Below are 24741 nucleotides of genomic sequence, written 5' to 3' on the forward strand. Positions count from 1 at the left end.
GTAATTTTTTATTACTGAATCTCAAAGCCCTTTATGAAGGAAGCCATTACAGATAATCCACAACATGATTATTATTATTTTTTTCCACGGTTATTTCTCTGTGAATTTGTCAGAGAACAGCATCTTTTAGAATAACTTTGTTCTTTTCAGCCCACGCACACAAGGTGGTAGTAATCTATCAAGATTTCCACAAGGATGATGGGAAAAATTCTATTCTGTGAGTGATGATCCATTCTCGTCTACCTAAGAAAACCCTCAGAAAGAGCTTCCTCCTTTAACCTAGTCTCTCAATAGCTTCTTTTTTTTTTCTTGAATTGGCACTTGAAAAAAACAAAACAAGAACCCTCAGTCATTCTTAAAATGTCCCAGACAAATCTTTCTCTACTTCTGACTCCTATGACCTTTTCTATTGGACGTATTTTGTCAGTTATTAATTGTGTGTCTGTTGAGAAGTAAAAAGGAAATCATAAACAAAACCAGCACCTGCGGTATACTTATACTTTGTGAATGCAAAGGACTTGCATCAGTTTAAGTTTATTGCACTGAACTATATCTGTATTCATTTTAAACAGTAAAAAGTGTAATTTAATCAATGTGTTTTAAGGTGAAGCTACAACAGAAAACATTGGTCTTTGTTCAGCACCTTTGTAAAATCCAATATTCAGCTACAGCATTTAATTAAAAATAAACCCTGAAGTATCATTTCCTTGTTGCCTGTTAGAGATAAGAGTGTGATCTGCAAAGAAACCAATTGCATAATACACATTCCCATCACACCCCTCAGAGAGGAAAAATAAAACTTCAGAGCCAACCTTTGAAAACAGAAGTTGCAAGGGATCCAAGCCAGAGGGAGAGACAAGTGCCTAGGTTTGAGTTAATTTGATTTAATTTTTGTGAAAAATCTGAATCATTACCAATTACACATTCACATACAATCAAGCACATTCCTTTCAACATAAATCTGTGTATTAGGGTTTATCCACCAGATGAGTCAGCTTTAGAGATAGTGTAAATCAGTCCACCTCCTTTTAAGTCAGTAATTTATCCCACAGAAGGATGTTTCCATTATATGGAATTTACTTGGTAGGTCACTTATGTTTTAAATAAAATGAATTATTTTAGAGTTCTTCAGATACTTGAACACTTAGAGATACTCTGATGATAATTACCAGTTCTCTGGTTATATGCATATGAAACAGTAGGTGTATCTGTAATCCAGTTATTTACTGATTTTATATAAAAAGCCTTTCCAAAACCAGTTTATAGTTTTAAAAGAATGAACTAAATGCTTTAGTTTTAATAACTTCCAATACAGTGAATAAGAAAGACAAGGAACAGCAAAATTTCCCTTCAGCATCAGTGTGAAGTACAAAGGTGCACCAGCTCTGCCTGACTGGAATAGAAAGTGAGAATATAAAGTGTAGTTTCCAGTGAAATAGAATCATAGAATCATAGAATGGTTTAGGTTGGAAAGGACCTTGAAGGTCATCGAGTTCCAACCCCCCTGACATAGACAGGGACACCGCCCACCAGACCAGGTTGCCCAAGGCCACGTCCAGCCTGGCCTTGAACACCTCCAGGGATGGGGCCTCAACAACCTCTCTGGGCAACCTGTGCCAGTGCCTCACCACCCTCACAGTGAAAAACTTCTTCCTAATGTTCAGTCTGAACCTGCCCTCTTCCAGTTTAAAGCCGTTCCTCCTCGTCCTATTGCTACATGCCCGAGGAAAAAGTCCTTCCCCAGCTCTCCGGTAGGCCCCCTTTAGGGACTGGAAGGCCTCAATAAGATCTCCCCAGAGCCTTCTCTTCTCCAGGCTGAACAGACCCAACTCCTTCAGCCTGTCCTCCTAGGAGAGGTGCTCCAGCCTTTAGATCATCCTCGTGGCTCTCCAATGGACACGCTCCAGCAGGAGCACAAAAATAAGATACTGTTCACCCTATAGTAAGCATTTATGTACATAACTGGTCTTTTTTTAAAGTACATGGTTTTATAGGGAGCTGTGGTGTACCTACATAGGTGTTTAACATACCTGCTTAATGCGTAAAATTCAATGGAATTGTCCTTATTTGCAGAGGAAGAAGCATCAGTTTTGCCCCACAAGGTACAGATTGTACAATGAAAAAACAATTAATTTATTACATCAGAATATTGAATGGTCAACAACAACAAAAAAATATGTCCCAAGAAGATAATGTCTAGACAATTATTTTGATTCTTCCTAGGATATCTGGAGAACAGTAAATTAATATTTAAATAGCTAAGTAGGTGACTTTAAGCCTGAACGTCTTTCTAGTCCTATGCATTTTTCTGTCCTTTCAAATAGACACTCATGAGAGAGAAGCTATAAGTCAATACACTGTTGCTTGAACATCATATGATGATGGATGTCATATGTACCTCCTCTTTTCTTTGTTGCACATTAAAAAAATAACCAAACAAGCAAATAACCTGCCAGGAGAAAAGCACTGCTATACTCTTGACCTGAATTAGTTAGCAAATGTTAAAGATCTAGAGAAAATACCGTGTGTTTCAGTTAAAGGTCCAAACGTACCTGTTAAATTCCTATTTAAAATAATACAAACAATATATTTCTACAGCAATTTCTGTCTATTTTTCCTAATTTCATTTTCAATAATAGAAAGGTTTTATTCAATAATAGAAAGGTTTTTTTTCAACCGCAAACCTCTGGGAATTTAAAATCACAACATTTTCTGAAAACCTCCAAATCTAATGCATGTACCCAGAACCTATTTATTTCTCCCATCTCATAGAGAACATTTCACCTTTTACAATATAAATTTTCCATCGTGACACAAAAACTTTTCTGGGATAACCTGAGAGGAAATAACTTTGCAAATAGTTGCGTGTCGAGTGATTTCATTGGTCCGGCGGAGGTCTGCTATCAGAGCTAATACTGTTAGCTAGAATATCTAGAGTAGACAGACTGTGCATCAGCATTTTCACAGCAGTACCCAAATAAGCCTGTCAATTTACACCTCTCAAAGACCTCTGGGTTAAAACACTTTCATTCAAAAGGCAGCATACCTGCTTTTAACTCGCTTGGTCCAACAACTTTGACAAAAGTTCACTTAAGTATCAGCATAACGGGTTAAAGCTACAAAGAAATGTGATGTGATGTATGTACCAAGATATTGCTAGCATGGTAAAATCTGTGATACAGGTCTGAGCCAGCACGGTGTAATTTCTAGCCACTTAGCTGTAAGAAATTAAAATAGACAGGAATTTTCCTTATCACTAAGTTCTATTTACTAGCGTTAGCAGCAATGTGGAGTGAAAGGAAATTGATTCCTAGGTTCTATAAATCTTTTGAACTGGATATGACTGTGGATTTAAATACCTGCTTATTTGGGGTCCCTTTAGGTCTATATGCATTTTAATTTCCTACAATAATTTAGGATGTTTCCTTCACACTTTAAATAATTTACTGCGCAAAGCTGGTTTATGCCTAGCTTCACTAGTCTCTTAGTCTCTTACTTTCCAAGTTAAATGGGCCTTCATGTTGCTACAAATAACCCATTTCCAAGAACCATTATCAAAACAAGAACAGTTTGTCCCCGTTCTCTGCAGAGAGCAATAATCTGAGGCGATCTTTTGAGTCTTGTTTCAGTCTAATAGCTGGCACATTTTGCTTTGGCTATTCCTGCTATTTACTCTTCCACCATTTTAAGCTGACATGTAATTTCAGGAAATTGCTCAGATTCTTCATTTGATAACTCTTATTTCAAAAGTCTGGTAGATGGTAGCTTAACCCTACAGAGCACATATAAGAAAATTATTTTATTGGAATTGCCTTGCTGGGTAAAATAAAAAAAGTCATCACCACAGTTTAAGATGAGTGCTGTTCTTCCATTACTCACTTTAAACAGTAAATTGCTCTGTAGAGTTGTATCGAAATTTCACAAAATATCACTGCGTGTGGTCAAAGCTGTGTCTGATATACAAATGTGGCTGAAATGGATGAGACCATGGTCTAAAGTACTGTTCAATGTGAGGAAAAGTGAGGAAAAGAAACTATCAATCAGAACTGACCTGAGGTATATGCCTTTGATCAGCAATTATTTACATATCCCCATTCTGTTGCCAGTTCACAAAAGATGCAGCAAGCAGTCCCAACAACAGGGTTGTACACTGCAGACCCTTATGGACCAAGCCTGAGCAGCATTTGCTTTTAGTGTGAGCAAACCCTTCATAAAAGCATGTAAACTGGCATTTGGGGGCAGTTCGAAGTTGGAACGCTTGAAACACAAGGCGACTGAGAGTGACAAGCTTCTGCCAGAAGACGCTGTGTGTGACATGCCCAGTCTGTTGGTCAGCAGATAACTATCCAAAGCAGACAGGTGATCTCACCTGCTCTCATGGGTTTACAGCTCTCTGAGCAGACTCAGCACGATGCTATCAGCCCTTTTTGTCACCCAGGGTTTCTCACAAGACTGCCAGTTATAAAGAACTTTTTTTTTTTTTCAATCAATTAGAGGCAAAGTCTCAAAACTTAATCCTGAATGAGTACTCAAAAGTGTTTTTCCCTCCTCCTGTTTGGTTTACAAATAAAACTGTCTTTCCCAATGTGTTTTGACAGTTGTATTTCTGCTTCTAGACAGATACCCGAAAGGGGGAACGTCTATAATTTAATCCTCAGGAGTAAGATCTGCTTGAGTCTGTTCTTTTATCCACAGGAACCACAGAACAGCATCGTCCCATTTTTCAAACTTAAGTCTTTAAAAATAAAAACAGAAGTCCGTTCACTGTAAAGAATAGCTGGGGCAGCTGACAGTGCTGGATTGTGTCGGTTTTGCTGCTGACTGATTTGGCAGTTCATGGTTATGGGTTTTGTGTGAATTATCTATATCTCCGTTATGTTAGTCTTTTAAAAAGCATCTTCTCTGTGGTAAAAACAGACTTTTCTGAAAGATTAAGTGAAATCATATGGCTTCCATTCTTTCTTTTCTTATTGATTTTAATACAGTATTTTCTTTATATTAAGGTATGACTTAAATGCTTTCCTTGATTATAAAAGTTGATTTTCCAACTGGTCCATAAACCAAAGCATGAGCAAAAGCATATTTTTGCCATAGATGCATACAACTAATAGCTTGCTAATAATAATAATAATAATAATAATAATAATTTAAAAAAATAAAAACGAAAAAATGAAGCTAAAAGGAGAGATCAGTCCTAGCTTCAATTTTCTTGAATCGGCAATTCTTTTCCAAGAAGGCATAAGGGAATATGTGGTCAAATATCACTCTGTCGAAGGAAAAGTCTTTTTTAGAATTTTATTTCTGTAAACAATACAAAGGTCAAAAGATATCAGTTTAACCATTATAATTTTTTTTCTTGGGAAACCCTGATCCTACGTCAGGGATAACGTTATGATCCACGTTTTTAGAATCTGAAAGAATTCCTGTGAGCAATCAAGAACTCTTCCAACTCATTTATGTGTTATTCTCTAGAATGGTTGAACTTTTGCTCATGCCAGCCTGTCTGACAGACAGTAAAACAGTGTCACTCGGAGGAAGCATTAACACCACATTACTAGCTACTAAATATGACATGTCTACTCATCAGGACAACTTCCAAGTAGAGAACATTTCATCTCATTGGGGAACTACCAGCTAAAACACGATTAACAACTCAAAATTAAATCAAGCTACAACAATAGCTTTATATAATAAAAGATTCTGTGCACTCCTTCAGAGGAAGCATCTCATGTTAGAGTTTTAAACTTTCGTTTCCTATTTCTATTCTGCGTAGTCCAATGGCTGGACAGCCCAGACATCACTCAAGTTGCAATCTTTAAAATGTATCAAGCATCTGATAAATGGCATAAAAAGTTCGTGGAGAAGGATCTGGAGGGGAAAAGGGATATCTCTCTCCCAGGAAGAGGCCAAGTGATGATGTTGGGTGATGATCTTCAGTTAAGCTTAAGCTCTTCCATCTGATGAGGCCTGAAGACTCTTTTCTTTCCTCTAAAAATGGAAAGATTTCAGCATCGTGTGTAACTGACAGCAAGACCTTGCACATGAGAAGTATTTAAAAGGGTTTATTCTTTCTAAGAACCAGAAAATAATTTGAAGAACCGAAGGAAGGAAGCAATGAAATATAGCTCTTGCATGCACTGGATTTTTAATATTCAAATGATGGCACTTGCCTTTGTCCAAGTTCCTATTCAGATAAATTTTGTACATTTAAGTAAAGCAAGACTACACCTTGTAGTATCAGGCACCTCTGTGATAGCAGAAGAGAATATCCAATCTTTGGACAAGAGTGAATCCATATAAAGCTATTCAACGCTCTACAGACCAAGGCACCTCCTGGCAGAACTTTGACATCAAAAGCTGAGAACTTAGGCATTTTTTTAGTGTAGGCAACTGTAAGCAGAAGAACTGTAACTCAAAATTGAACCCGCCCTAATCTCACTTCAGTTACTTGTCCTTTATGTGGGTAGGAACCCAATTGGCCAAGCAAGGTGGCAAGTGCTCTGACACTTACAGGGTTTCAGAGACCTTCCATAGGCTAGTAAGACTAGAGGAGTACCACAGAGAACTCAGCCTCTCTTGTTAAAGTTCTTAAGACTACGTTTGCATTGGTACAAAGAGAAAGGGCAAGATTGCAAATGAATGTACAAACTAGTATCTCAACTTACAAACTAACTCTCAACTTAGAGTACAAATCTAACTATAGCTATTCTCTTAGCCAAAATATTGCCTGGCAGCAGGCATCGTCACATCTTCAGAACTTGAAAGTTTCCTACATAACCAGCAGCAGAAGCTCAGAGGTTTAGATTTATCTGTAAAAATATAGATATATAGAAAATGTGGGTGTGTCACCAGTTATGGAGGAGTTCTCTGTATCCAGGTTCCTTATTTGTCACAAAACCATCTGTAAATCTATTTGTGGATTTCATCTCTTGTCAGAAACTGATGCTGTAGTTCATTACTTTCATAGAGCAGAGAGGGAAAAAAAAAGAATAACATTGAACTTTGGAATTTTCAAAATCTAGTCATGAATCTAAACTTGGACCCATTATAACCATTCACCAACAGATCTTATAGGAAAAAAACATCAATATAGAAAAAGATGTAAATTAGTGAAAACAGTAGAGAAACTAAAAATACATCACACTGAATGTATCATCAGGATACAGCTGTTTCAAAAGAAACAACTATGTTTTGATTATAAATAGATGTAGCAAAACTTCTAAGCCATGTATATAAGCTTAATTCAAGCTTTTCTGGCTTGAACTAAATTCTAAGTTCTTATTGGTTTTAGAAATCCACCAGCAAAGATATAAGAAATCACTTCAGGCAGTAGCTTTTACAGCAAAGTCAATAAAAATAAGAGCTCAGATGAGAACCACCCTTTCAGCCACATATGTTATGGTGGAGATCTATGCTACACTAAGCAAATTCATGCCGAAGGGAAGGACTAAAGACACTCTTTTGTGCTGGCACAATACAGTCTCGGCTTCTGTGGGTTTTGCAGATGTGTGGCTTCCTCGATTGTCCTCACCTGTGAGGCATTTGTCATGCCATGGCAAAAAAAAACCCCAACCCAACACAAAGGAGCCCTCAGAATCCCCAAAACCAAACATCGGTGGTCATATAGGTCACATAAACACTATGAGAACTGAGGTTATGGATTAGTTTGGGACTGACAGGAGATAGCCCCGATACAGGCTGTTGAATACAGGGCAGCTGGCAGTAATGAGCTTGACTTCTCTTCTCTGAATTCTCACTCTTGCAGAACATTTCACAGCAGCAGTTTCCTATTGACATGTCACCATAGTCATAGGAATTCCATCACAGTAACACAAACTGGTGACAGAGCAACCGCTGCTCACAACCGCCCGAGCAGGGCACACTGCGGTGCTCCGGCTCTGTCCTGGTAAAAAAATGGGTGGCTTTATCTCCAGATGAGATACTGAGGGTATCTGTTAATAACACTACGATTTTACAGTTTATTAAGTTGTATTAGTATCCAAGAGGATAGCCTATGATTAATGTATAAAATCATGAAACAGAGCTAAAGAATATTTTTGTCTGACAATAATTTAGACTGACAGATTCCTTCTGTGGCTGTAGGCAGTAGTGAAACAGAGGAGGCTAGCAGAGAGTTTTTAAAGAGTTATGTGACAGCTCGGTTTAGCAGTGAAGAATCGTTTTACAGAGTAAGAGTTCTGTCTTAACTCACAGTTTGGCCTAAGGATTGATGATACGTGAATTGCTTCATTCCCCTCTTCAAGTTTCAATTATTAATCTGTTTTTGCATTACACTCGAGGAGTCACGCTCATCTTCTCGGTCCTACATCAGGCAGCACGCAGCAGTCTTTACCAAAAATATTATTCACTGAGTCAAACATAAATATTGGTTGCCAATTTAAGGCAAGACACCAATGGGGTTCTGGCTCTTATTTGAGGTAATTTCCATTTAGAAATTTGACTAGTTTCTTGTTTAAAGAAGAATCTCTTTTAACCACTTGCATTAGAGTTTCACAGTTCACCAACATAAAATAAAACCTCATTAAGTCTTCACAGAAAAATAACTTTACAAAAAAGTATTTTGTATCTTCAATATATATGCTCAGTCAGTTGCAATAGATGAAATATGACAATAGTAGATGTAGTAGAGGACATTTAATAAATGAATTCCAAAAATCTGTATTAATATTCCCAGACAATTGTGTTATTCAATATGAGAATAGCTATTCTATTGTACATATATTAATTATTTTATGTAATGTCACTGTGTCCTTTTTTGTTTATATTTCTCAACTTGCTAAAGGCTGAATACTGGAAGATTTCTTCATGTAGTACAATATCCAAAACACAAAATAAAGTATCTGAAGTAAAAATAACATATGCTGGTGTACATTTTCTACACCGATTGGTTTTAAGCAAGATTAGGGCAGGTTCCATCAAAATATGTGCATTTAAGTTCTAGACATGTAGTAAGAGAGATCCAGATGGATAGGAGCAGTTGAGAAATATAATGCAGTAGCCGTGTTACGTCTGAAGAGGGGTGGAGGTCTTCGTACAATCTCTGTGACTATAGATGGTGTACCTATATTTCCTTTCAGCTTCCTCTCCTTCTCAAAATCACCAAATGCAAAGAATGTTTCATGAGGAATATGAAGAAGGCCCACTGGGATTTTCATTTTTACGAGATTACCATATCAAATGCTTCAGATGAATAACTGGTTTTCTGTAGCTTTAATCAGAAAAGCAGTGTTAATCAGTCTAACCCATTCTTTTTTTCCTTCAGGCTGTTGATTTGAACTATTAACATGACTGGAAAAAAGATATGGTAGTATACTATTTGGTTTAGAACAACTTATTCTATGTGAAAATAAAAATAATCTGCAAAAGACGATAATGCAATACTGGAACGTAAAGTAAAAAACTGAAAATATTTGCAGCATGTGATTTTGATAAATTACATTTTTTCTTAACGTGGATGGTATTGATGTCTTACAAAGTTTTTGGTAACCCACTGTTCCCGCTCTGTACAGCAAGGTCTACTAATCACCGACCTGCAGAAAGTTCTGTCTCCACTGGCTCGTCAGCCAGTAGTTTTGGCAGTGGATACAGCATGGATAGCGAAGGCAGCAGCAGTGCCACGGGAGAGAATAATCTATTTCCCATCCCAAGAATGTAAGGTTTTTCCTTTACTATACTGTATCCTCCATGCACTGACTATGTATAGCCCTTTCACTTGCCACTCATCTTCTTACATAGTCTCCCCTGCAGACTTGAGTTACGCAGCAGAATAGCAGCTAACTGGGAAGAATTTCTCAGAGTTCACATTTTTATCCTGCTTTGTTGAGCATTTAATTTTTAATAATCAACCAAACCTCTTCCTCAGCCTCATTAATTTATTGCTATCACACAGGAGAGGTGTTAGTCTCACCCTTGGATGAAAGCACTTAAAGGTAGGTTTGGGTTGTTCAACTTTAGTAGGCCTGAGAATGCTTAGTTTAAGTTTTCAGATTGGCTTCCTTCTAGAAAAAAGTGCTACTAGTGCAAATGAAATTAAGATTCTGGATATAACCCAACTTTTCCTAAGTTTTTACAAGATTGAGCAGAATTTCTCAGTTCTTGGTTGGAAAAACCTTTTTAGGATGGAGTCCCTGTAGGAATTATCAAGCTACTATCAGTGTAATGATCCTATAAAATTTAATTTTCAAACATTTTGCCCAGTTAACTATTCCACAGAGAAATGTTTTGCCAGGATTATTTTCCCCTCAAATTTGGCAGCATGCAACTTCATTTAGCAATATTTTATTTATATTCCTTTATAGAGAAAAGCAATTGCTCCTAATCAACTTAATGCTTCTGGCCTGAAAGTATTATAGATTGACTGTTCTCAAAATCTTACTTGGTAGTCATTGCTTATTCAATGTTTGCAATAGTTGTTCAAGTTTTTCTCTGGGACACAAGTTTTTTGCTTTTCCCTTGGATTATTAGTCACAAGAACTTGATATAATCTTCCTAAAAAAGTTTGAATGAAGAAAAAAATCATTGTCTACGACTATGACATTTCTAAGTGTTCATAACTTTTCTAAAATAAAGCCCTATGGTATTTGTCTACAGCTTATTCGTAGCTAAACAGAAAATCTAATATTTCAACCTCATCTTCAGAATCTAGGAGGACAATGTGAGCTCAGGTTGTAGGGTGCCAATTGTTTAATCTTCATTGAACTTTTCACTCATGTTGTTCTAGGTTAAAATGAGCTGTACTTCCCGGTGGCCAAGAGATGATCTTTAATTGGATTTGACAATCTCAAAATTATTTTGCCATCGTTCCTAATGAGAAAAGCACAAATGCATAAAATCTTTGTGCACAGAAGCACAAGATGGAGCTCTCAGAAGTTTTTAGTTCCCATATGCTAAATATGAATCCAAATAGTATCACTTACTGTGTATTGTCTAGCAGTGTCACAGTATCTACAGCTACTTGGCATTTGGCTGACAGATTCACCAGTCCATTAAGCCTGAAATCAGCCCCGCTTCTCCTGAAAAACAGGGTGAAGTCTCCACAGGTTCAGCTTTTCTCTTATAGTAATTTGTTTCCATTAATTTTACTTGATTAAATAAAATCTATCCAACCCTCTTATTTTCTGTTGAGGGCCAGACTATCTTTTTTTTTATTATTATTATTATTATGGCATTTTTAAAGTAAATTGTTTATATGCTGATATTAGACAGAGGCTGTGGAAGTTACACAGGACATTTATATAGATAAGAAATATTTTCTTTTTCATGTTAATCTCAAGGGCTTTAGACAGCAATGTAATGAAAATGAATGACAAAATTAGTCTTTACCACCAGAGACCTTTGGGATCATTGCTGGGGAGAATGTTTTAAAATAGATAACTGTTTCCATTTTGAATTCTGAATAAAAATTCTTATATATCTGAATATATGTATGATTGAAATTCTAGTCAACATTTGCCTTCACACAGGCTTGATAATGACTTCAAGGATTCTGACCTGGTACACTAATTCAGCATATCCATAAGACCACAGCTCACAATTTGGATGTGAAGCGTTGAGTAGGCTAAATAACTTTAATTGCCTTGGCATATAAAAACATTTTTGGTTATAAGGTCCCTGTTTAGATTAAGTTTCTGATCTATGAATAGAAAAAGTTTTGGATAGGGTAAGTTTAAAACATTTTACTCTAGTCCAAATTCTTTTAACCATAGGAACTTTTGGTCATGAAACAAAATAAAAGAATTAAATAGTGACACCGTGGGAAATGTTTGATGAGATAGCTAGTTAGCATACTTGCCAATATTAAACATTGTTATAACAATCAAGGGAAATTAATCATTATATACAGTTATAAACAGCTGAATAAATCTTGTTATGTCTTTCTACTTAGATTTTTTTAAAAAGGCTCTTATCATCCAGTTGTAATACCCCTGAAAGTTACTTATGTTATCATCTCTGATAAAGACCAGATTCTCTGTGCCTTTGTATTGTGTAACCATCCATACCAGTACAATTTCTGTAAAATTATATTAATTTTGAATGCAAAGGTGAAAAGCAACTAAACAATGTGTAAGGAATATAACCCTAGGGACAAATAATTCTCGTATTTGTAATGAATTTTATGAAGTATTACCTCTCAGAAGAAGAAAAAAATAACTTTCAGTTAAAAATGATTTTAAAATCACTTTAAAAACTGACTTTTTATACTAATTTTGTAGTTCATTGTGAACTTGGACAGCTTCTGTTGCTGCTGTGAAACAAGAACCCGGTGTCCCTTCCCATGGCCGGGGGGTTGGAACTAGATGATCTTTAAGGTCCCTTCCAACCCAAACCATTCTATGATTCTATGATTCATTGGTAGCAAAGAACAGCGGTGACCCTTTAACCCCAGAGCAATCACATGTATCTGAAGATAATGCCTTATATTCTCTGCCACAGCATTTCAGAGTCTTAAGGGACAAATAGAGGCACAAACATCTCATAATAACTGGCATGGTTTTGAGAGTGATTGTAATCATGCCTTTGAGCCTGCAACAAGTATGTTTAAAGATAGCTTATATTTTACCTAACTTTCATTGCCTAAAAATAGACATCTAGATTGCAGTACAGGTTCTTTCTACATCCAGCGGAGAAAGATAGGGACCTCCAGAGCATTATTTATTCCATTAACCTTACTTCAAAATTAACGTCTGTCTCAGAACTGAACCTAAACTGTAATGTAAAAGGAATCAATAAAAGAAGATAATGACTACAGACATGCCTTACCTTTGAAGTAAGAGTATTGTAGACCAAATATTGTTTTTGTGACTCATTATATATTTCACTGTTCACCATAACAAGATAAAGCGAGAAGGGAAGATATGCAGGCTGATTGCAGAACCCCAGGCTGATGAGGGGCAGGTAGCAGACAGCACATGATGGCCCCGTTCTATAAGAATGCACAGGTTTAACAAGATGCAATTGCAGTTGCCTCCAAAAGAGAAAAAAAAATAATATTCTTAAGCAATCTGTCCAAATAGCAATAGAAAAAAAAAAACAACTATGGTCCACTTTATTTTCTTGAAATTAAATATGCGCAGACACACACACTTTTTTGTTTGTTTTTGGTTTTGTTTTGTTTTTTTTTTTTTTTTTCCAGAAATACGTGTCATGTTTGTCTTTTTTTACAGAACCAAGCTTCGTTGGCTTGGATGTATCATTTTCTTACATCTCGTCTCTTTACGATCTTACTGACAACTACCACCATGTCTTTTAACAGAGGGAAGATGAGCCAGAATGGACAAGAACCAGTAAAGCAGTCAGGAGTGGGATTAACTGATGCAGAAGGTAAAAAGAAATACAAACAACACTACAGTGGTATCCCATGTTTATAGAACCAATATGTTTATTTCTTTTACTTGTTACGCTATGAAAGATTAGCTTATGCTCTCTTTGTCCTATAGATTAAGATCCTGACTTTCGTTTGCTCTATGGGCCCTTTACACATAGCACCAATGTAATGAGTCTTCAGTTTAAATGAGAACAGTGTCTTACCTGTTTATTAAAGGTAATTAAATAGTCAGATTGCAATGAATAATATCTTTCTTAATGTTCACTGCTTTTCATAGTATTGGAATAAAAAATATGAAGTATAGAGCTGACTCAATACCCATTAAATCAGAAGAAAATATCCAATGGCCGTCAGGGTCTATTATTATAACATTTCAGAATATTGACTTCATAAAGGAATTATTGATTTTGGTGTCTACATAAAACATTAAGTTTACCTAAAAATATTAGCTGACCATCAAGTTTGACTGCTGCACTTAGACTATAGTGAACCTCTTATCTGATTGGGAAATCCTGAGTGATTTTTTTTCGGTGTGAATGTGGTGCTGCCAAAGAATGAGATATTGTAATATTGGACCTGGAAAGATCCTGACAGAATGGCTGTCAAACTCTCATGAGCAATGTGATTATCTCTTTCATGTGTAATAATGGACAACTGCATGAAAATGGAGAGAGTGTTTTGTATTGAAGGATATGTTAGGAAAATTCCATTTCCCTTTACATATAAGGTATTTTCTTTCAAGTGTATGTTTCTGTTAACCTCAAATATAAAACTTAATTATCATGACTTTCATTTTATTATTAACATACTACTTTTATCACTTTAATGCATTTCAATGCAGCTTTGGGGTTTTAATTAATTCATAAATTTAAATTCATATATACAATTGAGGTTAATGTCATGTTAAGTTCAGCCTTAAAAAAAATAACATTTCTCAGGTTTCTGCAATCTGTATACATGGGGAAATAATTGCTGTTCCTATATTTGAGGTAAAAGCCATCCAATGTTCCACATATTTGAAGAAATCAAATTAGAATTTGAAGGTAGAACTGTAAAACTGTCTCTTCCAATGCAAAAATCCATAACTGTGTATATGCATTCTACTAAATCTTTCAGTACATAGTACTCATCATACAAAAATCCAAATTCAGCTGCCTGTTAAACTTCAATTTCTTCAATGGTATTTTTAAGTATTTGAAAAACGAACTATTTTTTAAAAGACAAATGGTGGGATGAAAATGGGAAATCAGGAATTTTCCATTTTTACTTTGTTACGAAGTGTTTTATACAGAATGATAATTGTAAACAAATTGCTTTTCATAATTTTGTTTGTCATAAATTGCACCGTGAGTAAGGTTTTGGATCATAAATTTCAGAACCTACAAATACAAAATGTTTTGGTTTAATGTTTGTGTCACTCAAAAAAAAACCCAAACAAAGACCCAACCAAATAATCACCTTTTGAAACATTCTAAAAGATGCGTATGAAGCATTTGGTCACTAGAACTACTTTTCCAGCCAAAGGCATGTTTCTCCTCATCTTCAAAATCTGCAAATAACTCAAGAGCTGCAATTCCCTAATTTTCGCTTATGACGCAATTCCCCTCTTCTGACTTGAGAACTCTCAGAGTTACAACGTCGAGTCTGATAAAATGAGTGGTTCTTACTAAGCTTTGGATCTCCCCATTGAGAGAAGCCGGGGCAGCCATCCTGGTTTTTAGCATCTGTTTTCTCGCTGACTGAGATGGGACAGATCAGTCTCAAATGATAAATTAAACTAAAATTTGGAAAACAATTCAAGAGCATTTCTGTTTCAGCATGTAAATATAATTATGTTGCGGGGAAGTAGTTCAGAATTTAGAGGAACTCAAGATTTACTGGGAATAACTTCAGTATTATTGAGTTATCGTGGTATTCTTTTCATAGATGAACAAAATGAAAATCTTAAAGTCTTAAAGATCAAATCATATCTTTTCTGTTGTGCACTTATCTGTGTTGTGAATCAGATGAGCTCTGTGATTAACCGGAAGAAAATATTCATTCCCATTTTTCATTTATTTGTGGAGAGCTTCCATAGTTGACTATTCTCATTTCAAATAAGGGTTTAGTGTTACACACAAAACTTTTTAATACTAGTACTATTTTTACATTTTCAAATATTCTTGACGGATAACTTCTGTGAAAAGTAGCCTGTGGATTACTCCCTTTAAAACTGTGCAGAATAAATTCAATTGCTTAAACATGTGGATCTATTGCTACTTGAAATGTTTTAGGTACCCAAGTCATTCACACAGGCCTGGCAAATGTGGCAGGGACTTAGAGAAACAAGATCTTTAAGACCAGTAGCCGGAGGCAAAGCGAGGTAGGACTCTCAAATGGCAATGAAAACTGCTTTCTAGGGAGCTGAATCAAAACTGTAGCAACAGGGTTCGGATTCAGCTCACGGGGTATGGCACCAAAATTTAGGCATGTACATACGTGGAATCATCAGGGAAAAATATGGTCCTTTTGTAATTGCTTACCCACTTGAGAAATGTGCAAATGTTTTCTTGGGAATAGTTTTTGTGCTATTAAGATGTATCAGTTAGCTTATAAGTAAATATTGGAAAACAGTACTATTTACTTTGCTGACACAACCAAATGGTCAATATAAATAACTGTGAGTATTGCTATGATAAACTTTGGTTCTCTGAACATATCATCTTGTCATATTCTGTATTTTCATACTACTTAATAATATAAAATAATTCAGAGTTTTGTTCTTGGATGCTGTGTTACAGTTATTTTTATGATATGCATTGTTGCATGCTATCTTACACTGGACATTCTTCCCTGAGCAGATGAAATACTTCATCTTCTTAAACTTCAGTAAATCTTATGATACATATTGTGATCTTCATTGAGTTATGCAAACCGATTTCTATTCATTTCAGAAAGTGCGATATCTTTTGTTTAAAGATCTCTTATGACATGCTGTGGAATATTACAGACATTACAGACAAAAAACCCAATTGCATTCCATGTAAGGATTGAAACTAACAATTAAAAGCACATGATTAATAACTTGATTCAGTCGTAGATCATGATTGGTCTATCTGCCCTGTGAAACTACCCAGCCAATAGATCCCAGATGGTATTTTCCACCCACCAACTTTTTATCCAATTAAGAAATATATGGGGAAAATTATTTTAGTACATTTCAGAAGGGCAAATTTACTAAGTAATCCCAAACTGCCATTATTTCTGGTAGAAGATATATATAAATGTGCACATATATATAATCTCCCCAACATTTTAAATTAAATAGTATACTATATGGAAATTTTGGATCTTCTCATACTATATACATGCAAAATATCATTCCTCTGGGATTACAGACATCGAGGTTTATCTCAAACAAAGTCTCTTTTAGGAAAGAGTAATATATTGGTAAACATGACCCAGCCTCACCCATTCAGTATTGTTTGAAGCACTTTTGACAGCGCTTCTGTCATCCTCTGGGCTGGGCCTCATTCTTGTCAGGATTTTCAGTCAGAAAGTTGTAAACTTTGCATAGGAACAGAGTGGCTCCCCACCCACATCTTCCAAGAGAGTGGCATTTTTTACTTTTATAAAAATAAATCCCATGCAGTCCATGTCCTGAATACCAAAAGCTTCTGTACACAGTTCTGCCAAGGCTTAGAGGCTCACTTTCGGACATTTCCAGTGGTCCTTTGAGCATCATCCTTAGAGTGCAGTAAAATGAAGTCCTGTAAGAAACTCCCTGTATAAATAGCTTAACCTGAACAGAAAATTGCGGAATATACTAGTAAAGCCTCAGTAGATGTATTTCTACACTCAAGCAGAAGGGATTCATATGTACTCTTTTACTCTTTCAAAATCTGATGATGCACACATACTTAATGAACTTCTGCAAGATGATATAGTTGTGACACGCACTCATTGTCTACAGAGCTTTTAATGATGTCTTCCAGGGTTTTCCTTTTTCATTTGCTGTGTATTTGCCTGAGTTGCAGATTAAAAAACCCAAACAAGCTCTGTGATAACATTATGCTTTAACAGGCTAATTTTACAATACTGTGGTTTTTATTTCACCTATTCAGAGTAGTCTAACCTAAAAAACACCCTTTTTTTTTTTTTTCCTAATTTTTGAGCTTTGTGGTTCATCAGCCTGCATTATAAAATAAGAAATTAGGTTTCAACAGTTTCATCACTTAACATTGTATTTCATTAATTAAGACAGTCTAATATTTATTTATGAGAAAAATGATTGAAATGCCACACAAACCTTAAAACAGGTTAGGAGGTCATTCTAATAACGTTTTGGAAGAAAGGTGCGTGACCTCTGTATGTGAGTGACTGGCAACCATCTGACTTGTAAATTTTCCTGTATAGCTTTCTGAATAGTCGTGGTGAAATCTTCATTCATTATGTCTGCATGGAATAGACCCTGGAGAAATTATCTTGCAAACTGTATCATGCTTTGTCTTGAAAGGATGCCCAGGAGTCATATGTGGATTAGCTCTCTCGAGTAAAACAAGGCATGAAACAAACTCACAGAATAGGCACAACAAAGCATTGTCATGTTCTTCTAAGTAATTAAAACTCAGTAAAAAAATTCATTTTCCTTTTACTTGCTGTTTCATTAGGCCAGAGTAACTCTGTTTAAGCCAAAGGACTCACTGTGGTATGACGGAGAAAAGACTGAGGGCTTTAGACGTTGGTTAAATCAACTTGCTGCATTTCCACACTTCAAAAATTTACCATTTTGATTTTCTTTCTTAACTCCAATGGCTGAAATATCAGAACTATAATATGAGGATATTCAGAGAGAAATTTTCTTAATTCTAGACGTTCAATCAGAAAGTCATAAGTAAGAGGAGAAAAAAGACAGATGAAGGAAATTATTAAGGGCTAATCACAGCAGAGTTACTGAGATTTGCAAATTCTTTTGCCTATGCACAAATCTGTACTTTGAAGTCTTGGTTGGCCAGTCTGAAAATAAGGGGTTTACTACAGACGAGAAAATTTTCTTGCAGTTATCTGTATGATTTCACAAAAAAAGGACTGTGAGATCAGATTAAAATATGATGCTTAATATTCATGAAGGAGATTATAATTAGAATTAACTTCTTGCTGGATTAATATTAAGGTGAATTTTATTGCCCTTGCACAAGCAATGATGACTTTGAATGAAAACTCTGAGACTGGGAGCAATGTAGGACAGAGATCAAGTTAAATATTAAATTTATGTAACTTTGGTGTCATCTGAGACTTTCCTTCTTTCATAATCAAGTCTAGTTTATATAATTGTATCTATTAGAAGGTAACTTCCATGAAGCATAGCCTCATTTTAGGTCATCTAACATGAATACCAGAAGGACATATTTAGCCATATTTCCATCACAAGCATTTTGCTCTTTAACTGTTCTTAAACATAAAAAAGGAATTAGAAAGGATGCAAACATTAAAACATTTATAGACACTTCTCCACAAAGGTGCATAAAGGAAACCAGATGACAAAACATCCAGTCACTTGTTTTAAAAGTTCTTTGATATTTTATGGAGAAGCACTGTAATTTAGGAATGGAAATGCAAAAAAAAATATTATAAAGAGACCCTAAGATAGATGTTCTGGGTTTGGAAAAGAAGGATTTTCGTGAATTCATGGAAAGAAGCAGATTTTCTGGCAGTTTGTTGCCAAAATTAGTGGAATTCCCATTTTGGGGAAATCTTGAGAAGCTTATGCTGGAGAATGTCCATCTCAGAAGGAGAGAGGTGAAGATGCCCCTCTGCCACCTTGGGGACAGGGCAAAAGTCAGCCTTGCTGTAAAATAGACAAACACCAGTTATTGCCTTGATCGCAGCCAGTTGCAGGCAGCAAATGATTTCTGGTGTGCCTCCAGAGTTCAGCAGCATTACATTTTGGGACTACATCCCCACTTTCTGTGGGGACTGGTATACCATCACTTTAGGCCAGTGTTACAAAGTATGTCAACACCAAGTTTATGTTTGATAATTTTCTCCTACAGGGATCTAAGTTTCCTCATGGACTGTATGATGAGTGTAAATACTCTCCGTATTATACCCTTAACTTCCTCTAGTATGAAGGAAATTCTCTACTAATCTCTAACTACTTATTTCTAATGATTAAGCCAACTGCTTTTTTTTTTTTTTTTGCTTTTCTCGGTCAGTAATCAGAAAAAATATAGTAGATTACTCCTTCCAGAAGGCTCAACTATAGAATAGAATAAAACACAACCTGCAAAATGAGTAAAGTGGGAGAGAGTTTAAACAGAGCACATATTTGTTCCCGATACTCAAAGACGGGTGATGAGTTAATTGAGAGCAGCCCTGCAGAGAAGGAGTTGGGGATACTGGTGGATGGGAAATTGGACATGAGCTGGCAATGTGCACTTGCAGCCCAGAAAGCCAACTGCATCCTGGGCTTCATCAAAAGAAGAGTGGCCAGCAGGCTGAGAGAGTTGTGGTTGTTCAGCCTGGGGTTGTTCAGCCTGGAGAAGAGAATACTCCAGGGAAACCTTATTGTATTGTTATATATTATTCTATATCTATTGGCCTTCCGACAGATAAAGGGGGCTTATAAGAAAGACAGAGACTTTTTACCAGGGCATGTAGCGACGGAACAAGGGTCAATGGTTTTAAACTAAAAGAGAATAGATTTAGGTTGGACATAAGGAAGAAATGTTTTACAATGAGGGTGGTGGGACAATGGCAAATGTTTCTCCTAGAAGATGTAGATGCCTCATCCCTGGAAGAGTTAGGGTAGACCTGCACTGTATTTCCCGCCTAAAATCAACCCAAATTTAAACTGACTGGTACTAGCTGGCACAGAAGTTCCAAGGCCAGGTTGGATGGGGCTTTGAGCAGTCTGATCTAGTGAAATGTGTCCCTGCCCATGGCAAGAAGTTTGGACTAGATGATTTTTGAAGGTCCCTTTCAACCCAATTTATTCTATGGTTCTATGATATGAAAGAGGTGACAATGATTACTGAAGGGTTCAACACACAAACTGCAAATACTTCTGTACTGTGTGAGCGGCATTCTGGGAACAGTTGCCCATTCAGGCAAAGGTATTTTGCAGTTATAGAAGTAGAAACACTTTTATCCTTCAGCAGTGGTCTCTTCTGTACCTTTGTCTTGGAGCTTCAGGCACGCACATCTCACTTGCTTCGCCCGTGTTTTGTCTTGAACAGATACAGTCAGTGAATCCGTGCCAGGAAAATTCCACTTTTTCTCAGTTTCTTACCTTTGTATTGAGCTTCAAATACCGAAACAACATCGGAATGTCACATTTATAGTATTGGGTAGTAAGAGTCTGAGAACTGTTATTGCCAAGGAAAATTGACAGTATCGTTATATGATATACAACTGTGCACTTCTATGTTTATGCGATGAAGTGACTGAATAGACAGAGGAATTGTGAATCCACGTGCCCAAGGTTACTAGTAAGAGTAGTCTCCAATTAACCTACAAGCTATACACTAAAATGTACTTATTTTTATTAAATTTAGTTAAACTGGATTTTATCTTCTGGAGAGAAAATTGCTATCTCCTACAACATAATCCTCGACTCATAAGACACCAGCAAGATATAGATCAGCAATACATTACCGAGTCAGAAACAGTCACTTTCACAATAGCAGAGGATTTATGTTCTTTTGGAATAGTTCCATCTTTCTGCACTAAGGCTCAATCCAGTTCCTTTCAAGGCCTTTTTAGATGGGTATCTAAAAAACACATGGAGCACCATCTATTTTGTTCTTGTGCACATGTCAAATACTATCTTTTTGCTGTTTGCTGCCTTCCCTATAACTCAAATATCTCAGGAGTATTGAACATTTAATCCTAACATATACTAAACCTCAAGAGAACCTGAAAAAACAGTCTGGACTTTCAAGTATTTTACTTGAATCGATAGAATCTAATACTGACTAAGTATGAGACTGTTGACTTGATTGTAATGGACGTTGATCCAGCCAATCTGAAATGTTACTGACACTGACTTGAACTGGTCGAATTGCATTTTTTGGTTTTGAGTTTATGTCCAGGAGAATGTAGCAAAAGAAATTGCTGCATGTTCTCAGTGTCTTTCCTAAAGAGCAATATAAGCCCAGTGATCTCTTTTTAAAAAAACATTTCTAGCAGCTGTAATATCTGCTTTTATAGTCTTATTACCATTCTGATTTACATGTAGATGAGGTCAGTTTGTGAAGTAAAATATTACTGAGTAAAATGTGATCCTTTCCCGGGAAGAGATCTAAATGAAAGAATACGGTATCGCCAGACTGCTCTACTATCTCTATGAATAAAAAGGTTAAAATTCTACCTAGCATTGTTTAAACTGTTTTTAATATAAAATCACAACCTTGCTTTCTGCCACCAGGCTCTGCCAAAGATCTACCATTTATTACTCTTGACAGCATAAGATTAATCAATGCCAACTAAATTTAAAGCAGAAAATACTAGCAAGGGTGATTCCTCTCATGAGTAACTGCCTCAGTACAGAGGAAAAAAGGACACAAGGGAATAGAAAATAAGTAACGAAAGCACTTACAGCTAACCTGTCACATGTTGATCCTTTCATACTACACCTCCTTTATTTTTGAGAATGAAAATTTTAATTTCAAAAATTGAAAAGACCAGACATTCTTTCTGTCACAAGGGGTGCTTAAGCAATGAATCAGGCTTATGCACTGACAGTAGTCCTTATCTTCTCTCTTTTTTTTTTTTTTTTTGTTTTTTGTTTTTTGTTTTTTTTTTTTTAAAGCTATATATATAATATTTTATACATGCTACCTTAAGCTAGGAATAGCCATACTACTAATACCTAAATACCACACTAATTTGAAGAAGTAATTCAAGATAAACAACAGCGGTATTGTAAACCTTAGAATTATCAGCTTTCTCTCTAATTCTAGGAAACATTTCTTTTATCTATCCCTGATTGGTTCAGTACTCTAATTTGCCCACCTGGCTCTCCAGTAATAATTGGAGCAATTAGTTCTGCCTTCCTGAGGTATTTGCCAGTATAATCCAGCTGGTTTTCCTAAAAAGAAGCAGAAAGAATTTAAATAAGAATAAAGACTGCAGCCAGAGATAGAAACACAGAAGAAAAAAGGGCAAGATAATCTTCTATATTCTTGTATCCACATCACAAACAATATTGCCTTATATAGATACAAATCATCCTGTTCCTGAAACGTTATTATAAATTGTTGTGAAAAGAGAAGTAAAAAATCCAGGGCGCCTGACTAGTGACTGGCCAACTGCTTGTGCTACTCTTGTATGAACTGGGACCGGATGGCTGTTAGCTATTAAATCATGCAGCAAGAAGATTCTAAAACACTTGATTTTTTTTAAGCTTTCATTAAAAAAAAAAAAAAAAAAAAACAACTACTTTTCCCGTGAGAGCTGTAGAAAATTAACAAATATTAAGAAGACAAACAAGCAAAAAGAAAAACCGAAAAACCTGAAAGCACATGTATTGCATCTTCAAACCAAAATATCACCCTTTGATATGATGCTTCATTAATCATGTGGAAAGATAATTTGCTTGCCCAGTGTTCTTAATCACTTTTTTGTGTGTATCTCTTAAAGACATCTCCGCTAAGATAAAGCTGCTTGGGACTTTCAGGAGGTTTTTTCTAGTGGCTTGTTGGAGATGTAATGGGGTCAGAGGGAATTGGGGCTGGGAATTGACGTGCTAGTAATTCCATCAAAAATCTGACAAAGCAACATGGTTTCACCGCTAAAAAAAAAAAAAAATAAAAGAGTTTTGGTAGAATTCTGTAATCTATATCTTTAGAAAGATATGGTTATGAAGGAAATCTAATTTAACCCCAACTGGCACCTTTAGTACAAATACCAGTTAATAATGAAGACCTTCAAGACTGGAAAACAAACAGGGAGATTGCCCCACCAAAAACGGAGGAAAGATGAAGATGCTGGAGTGTATGATTACTGGACCTGAGCCTTGCCTGGTGTAAGTCTGAAGAAGGGCTACTTCATCTAGTGAGTAATTTAAAACAACTGTTGAATAGAGTCATTTTTCACGATCAGTGTTCATTTAGAATCAGTGAAAGTCAGGTTGAAGTATTAATATGACAGAAGGTGAATTGGTAAATCCTAAATAAATTCCCCTCTGTGATGAAAATGAAACTAGAAGATACTGAGTAGAGCTTTTAAATGTCATCTTTCTGGATAATTCATGTGATCGCCTCCATTTAGCACTGTCATTAGGACCTGGAATTTTGTGCATACTCCAGGAAAAAAAGTAAGTAAAATAGAACTGTTTTAAGGTTCAGTGTTTAAATATGTGTGAGCTGCTATGTAGAAGGAATGGGGTCGAGGAGACCTCAAGAGATCATCCCATTGCTTCAAAACACAATATTGTTCTGAAAAGGCTTTAGCTAACCTGCACCAAAAATTTCTTAGTGGTGATAGACGTTTTAAGGCTTCATTAGACAGACTGTTCTGGTGCTTGATTATCCTTGACACTAAAATGTTTTTCCTCACTTCCGGCCTAATCTTGCTTGCTGAAATTAATACTCGGGGAGAGAAATGAGAATCCAAAATTCAAGCTCTTCCTCTCACAAACATAGCACATTTTGTCAAGTACTTCCTATAAATAGATTTTTATAAGCTTGCCTACAAATGATAACACAGCTGTTCCTACCAAACAGTTCTGTATTAGAGCTCCACTTTTGTTGTATTCACTTGAAATACATAAAAAAAAAAAAAATGCCAAAACCTTTTTCTATACTTAACAGTCCTTTGTAGTTCCTTAATGTTTGTAACTCATGTAAAAGGAGCTGGTATGGTATTATATGTGTGTGATTTAAAAGATTATTGATTCTTTATTTCTTTTGCTAGATAATTTATAACTTGGTTAGAAATGAAACTATTATGCTAGGGATTCAGAAAGGAGGTTTTTTATTTACCCTCAGGTGTTCTTGTAGTATAAACCTTTTTTTAGATTGATGTTCAAACAGTTATCTTGGAATGCTGTTTAAACGCAGATGAATCTAGAGCATTTCCAGGTGGGATCACATGGCGAGCTAAAATTAAACTTCAGCTGATATTTATGTTAGCATGTGAGACTGTTTATAATTAGTGCACTGGAAGTTGTGTTTCAAGACAGAAGGTTTTGAAAATCAGTGCATTAGAATGAGTATAAACCTTTCCTATGATGAAATTGCCTAAATGCATTTCATTCTCATTATAGAGAGTCTGCTTGTGCTTTTGTCCCCAGTTTATTTTCAGATTAATGTGTTTTTCATAATGCTTCATGTTCATTACTTCATCCTATGATGGTAGTCTTACAGGCTGGCAGCTTTAACAAAATGTGTTATCCTTTGCAGCAGCATGTCAAT

At 35.9% G+C, this 24741-nt stretch overlaps 1 protein-coding gene across 1 annotated transcript in view; it reads left to right on the forward strand.

Moving 5' to 3' along the window:
* Positions 1-24741, forward strand: part of PCLO (piccolo presynaptic cytomatrix protein) — a gene marked incomplete at both ends in the record, with an annotated part of 381090 nt that overhangs the window by 323073 nt on the left and 33276 nt on the right. The window contains 2 exons of the mRNA XM_082487957.1: positions 9531-9672; positions 13274-13341. Coding sequence (XP_082344083.1) covers positions 9531-9672; positions 13274-13341 — 210 coding nt within the window. The remainder of the gene's footprint in view (positions 1-9530; positions 9673-13273; positions 13342-24741) is intronic.

The sequence above is a fragment of the Vanellus vanellus genome, assembly GCF_965231255.1.
Source record: "Vanellus vanellus genome assembly, chromosome: 1".
Taxonomy (NCBI): Eukaryota; Metazoa; Chordata; class Aves; order Charadriiformes; family Charadriidae; genus Vanellus; species Vanellus vanellus.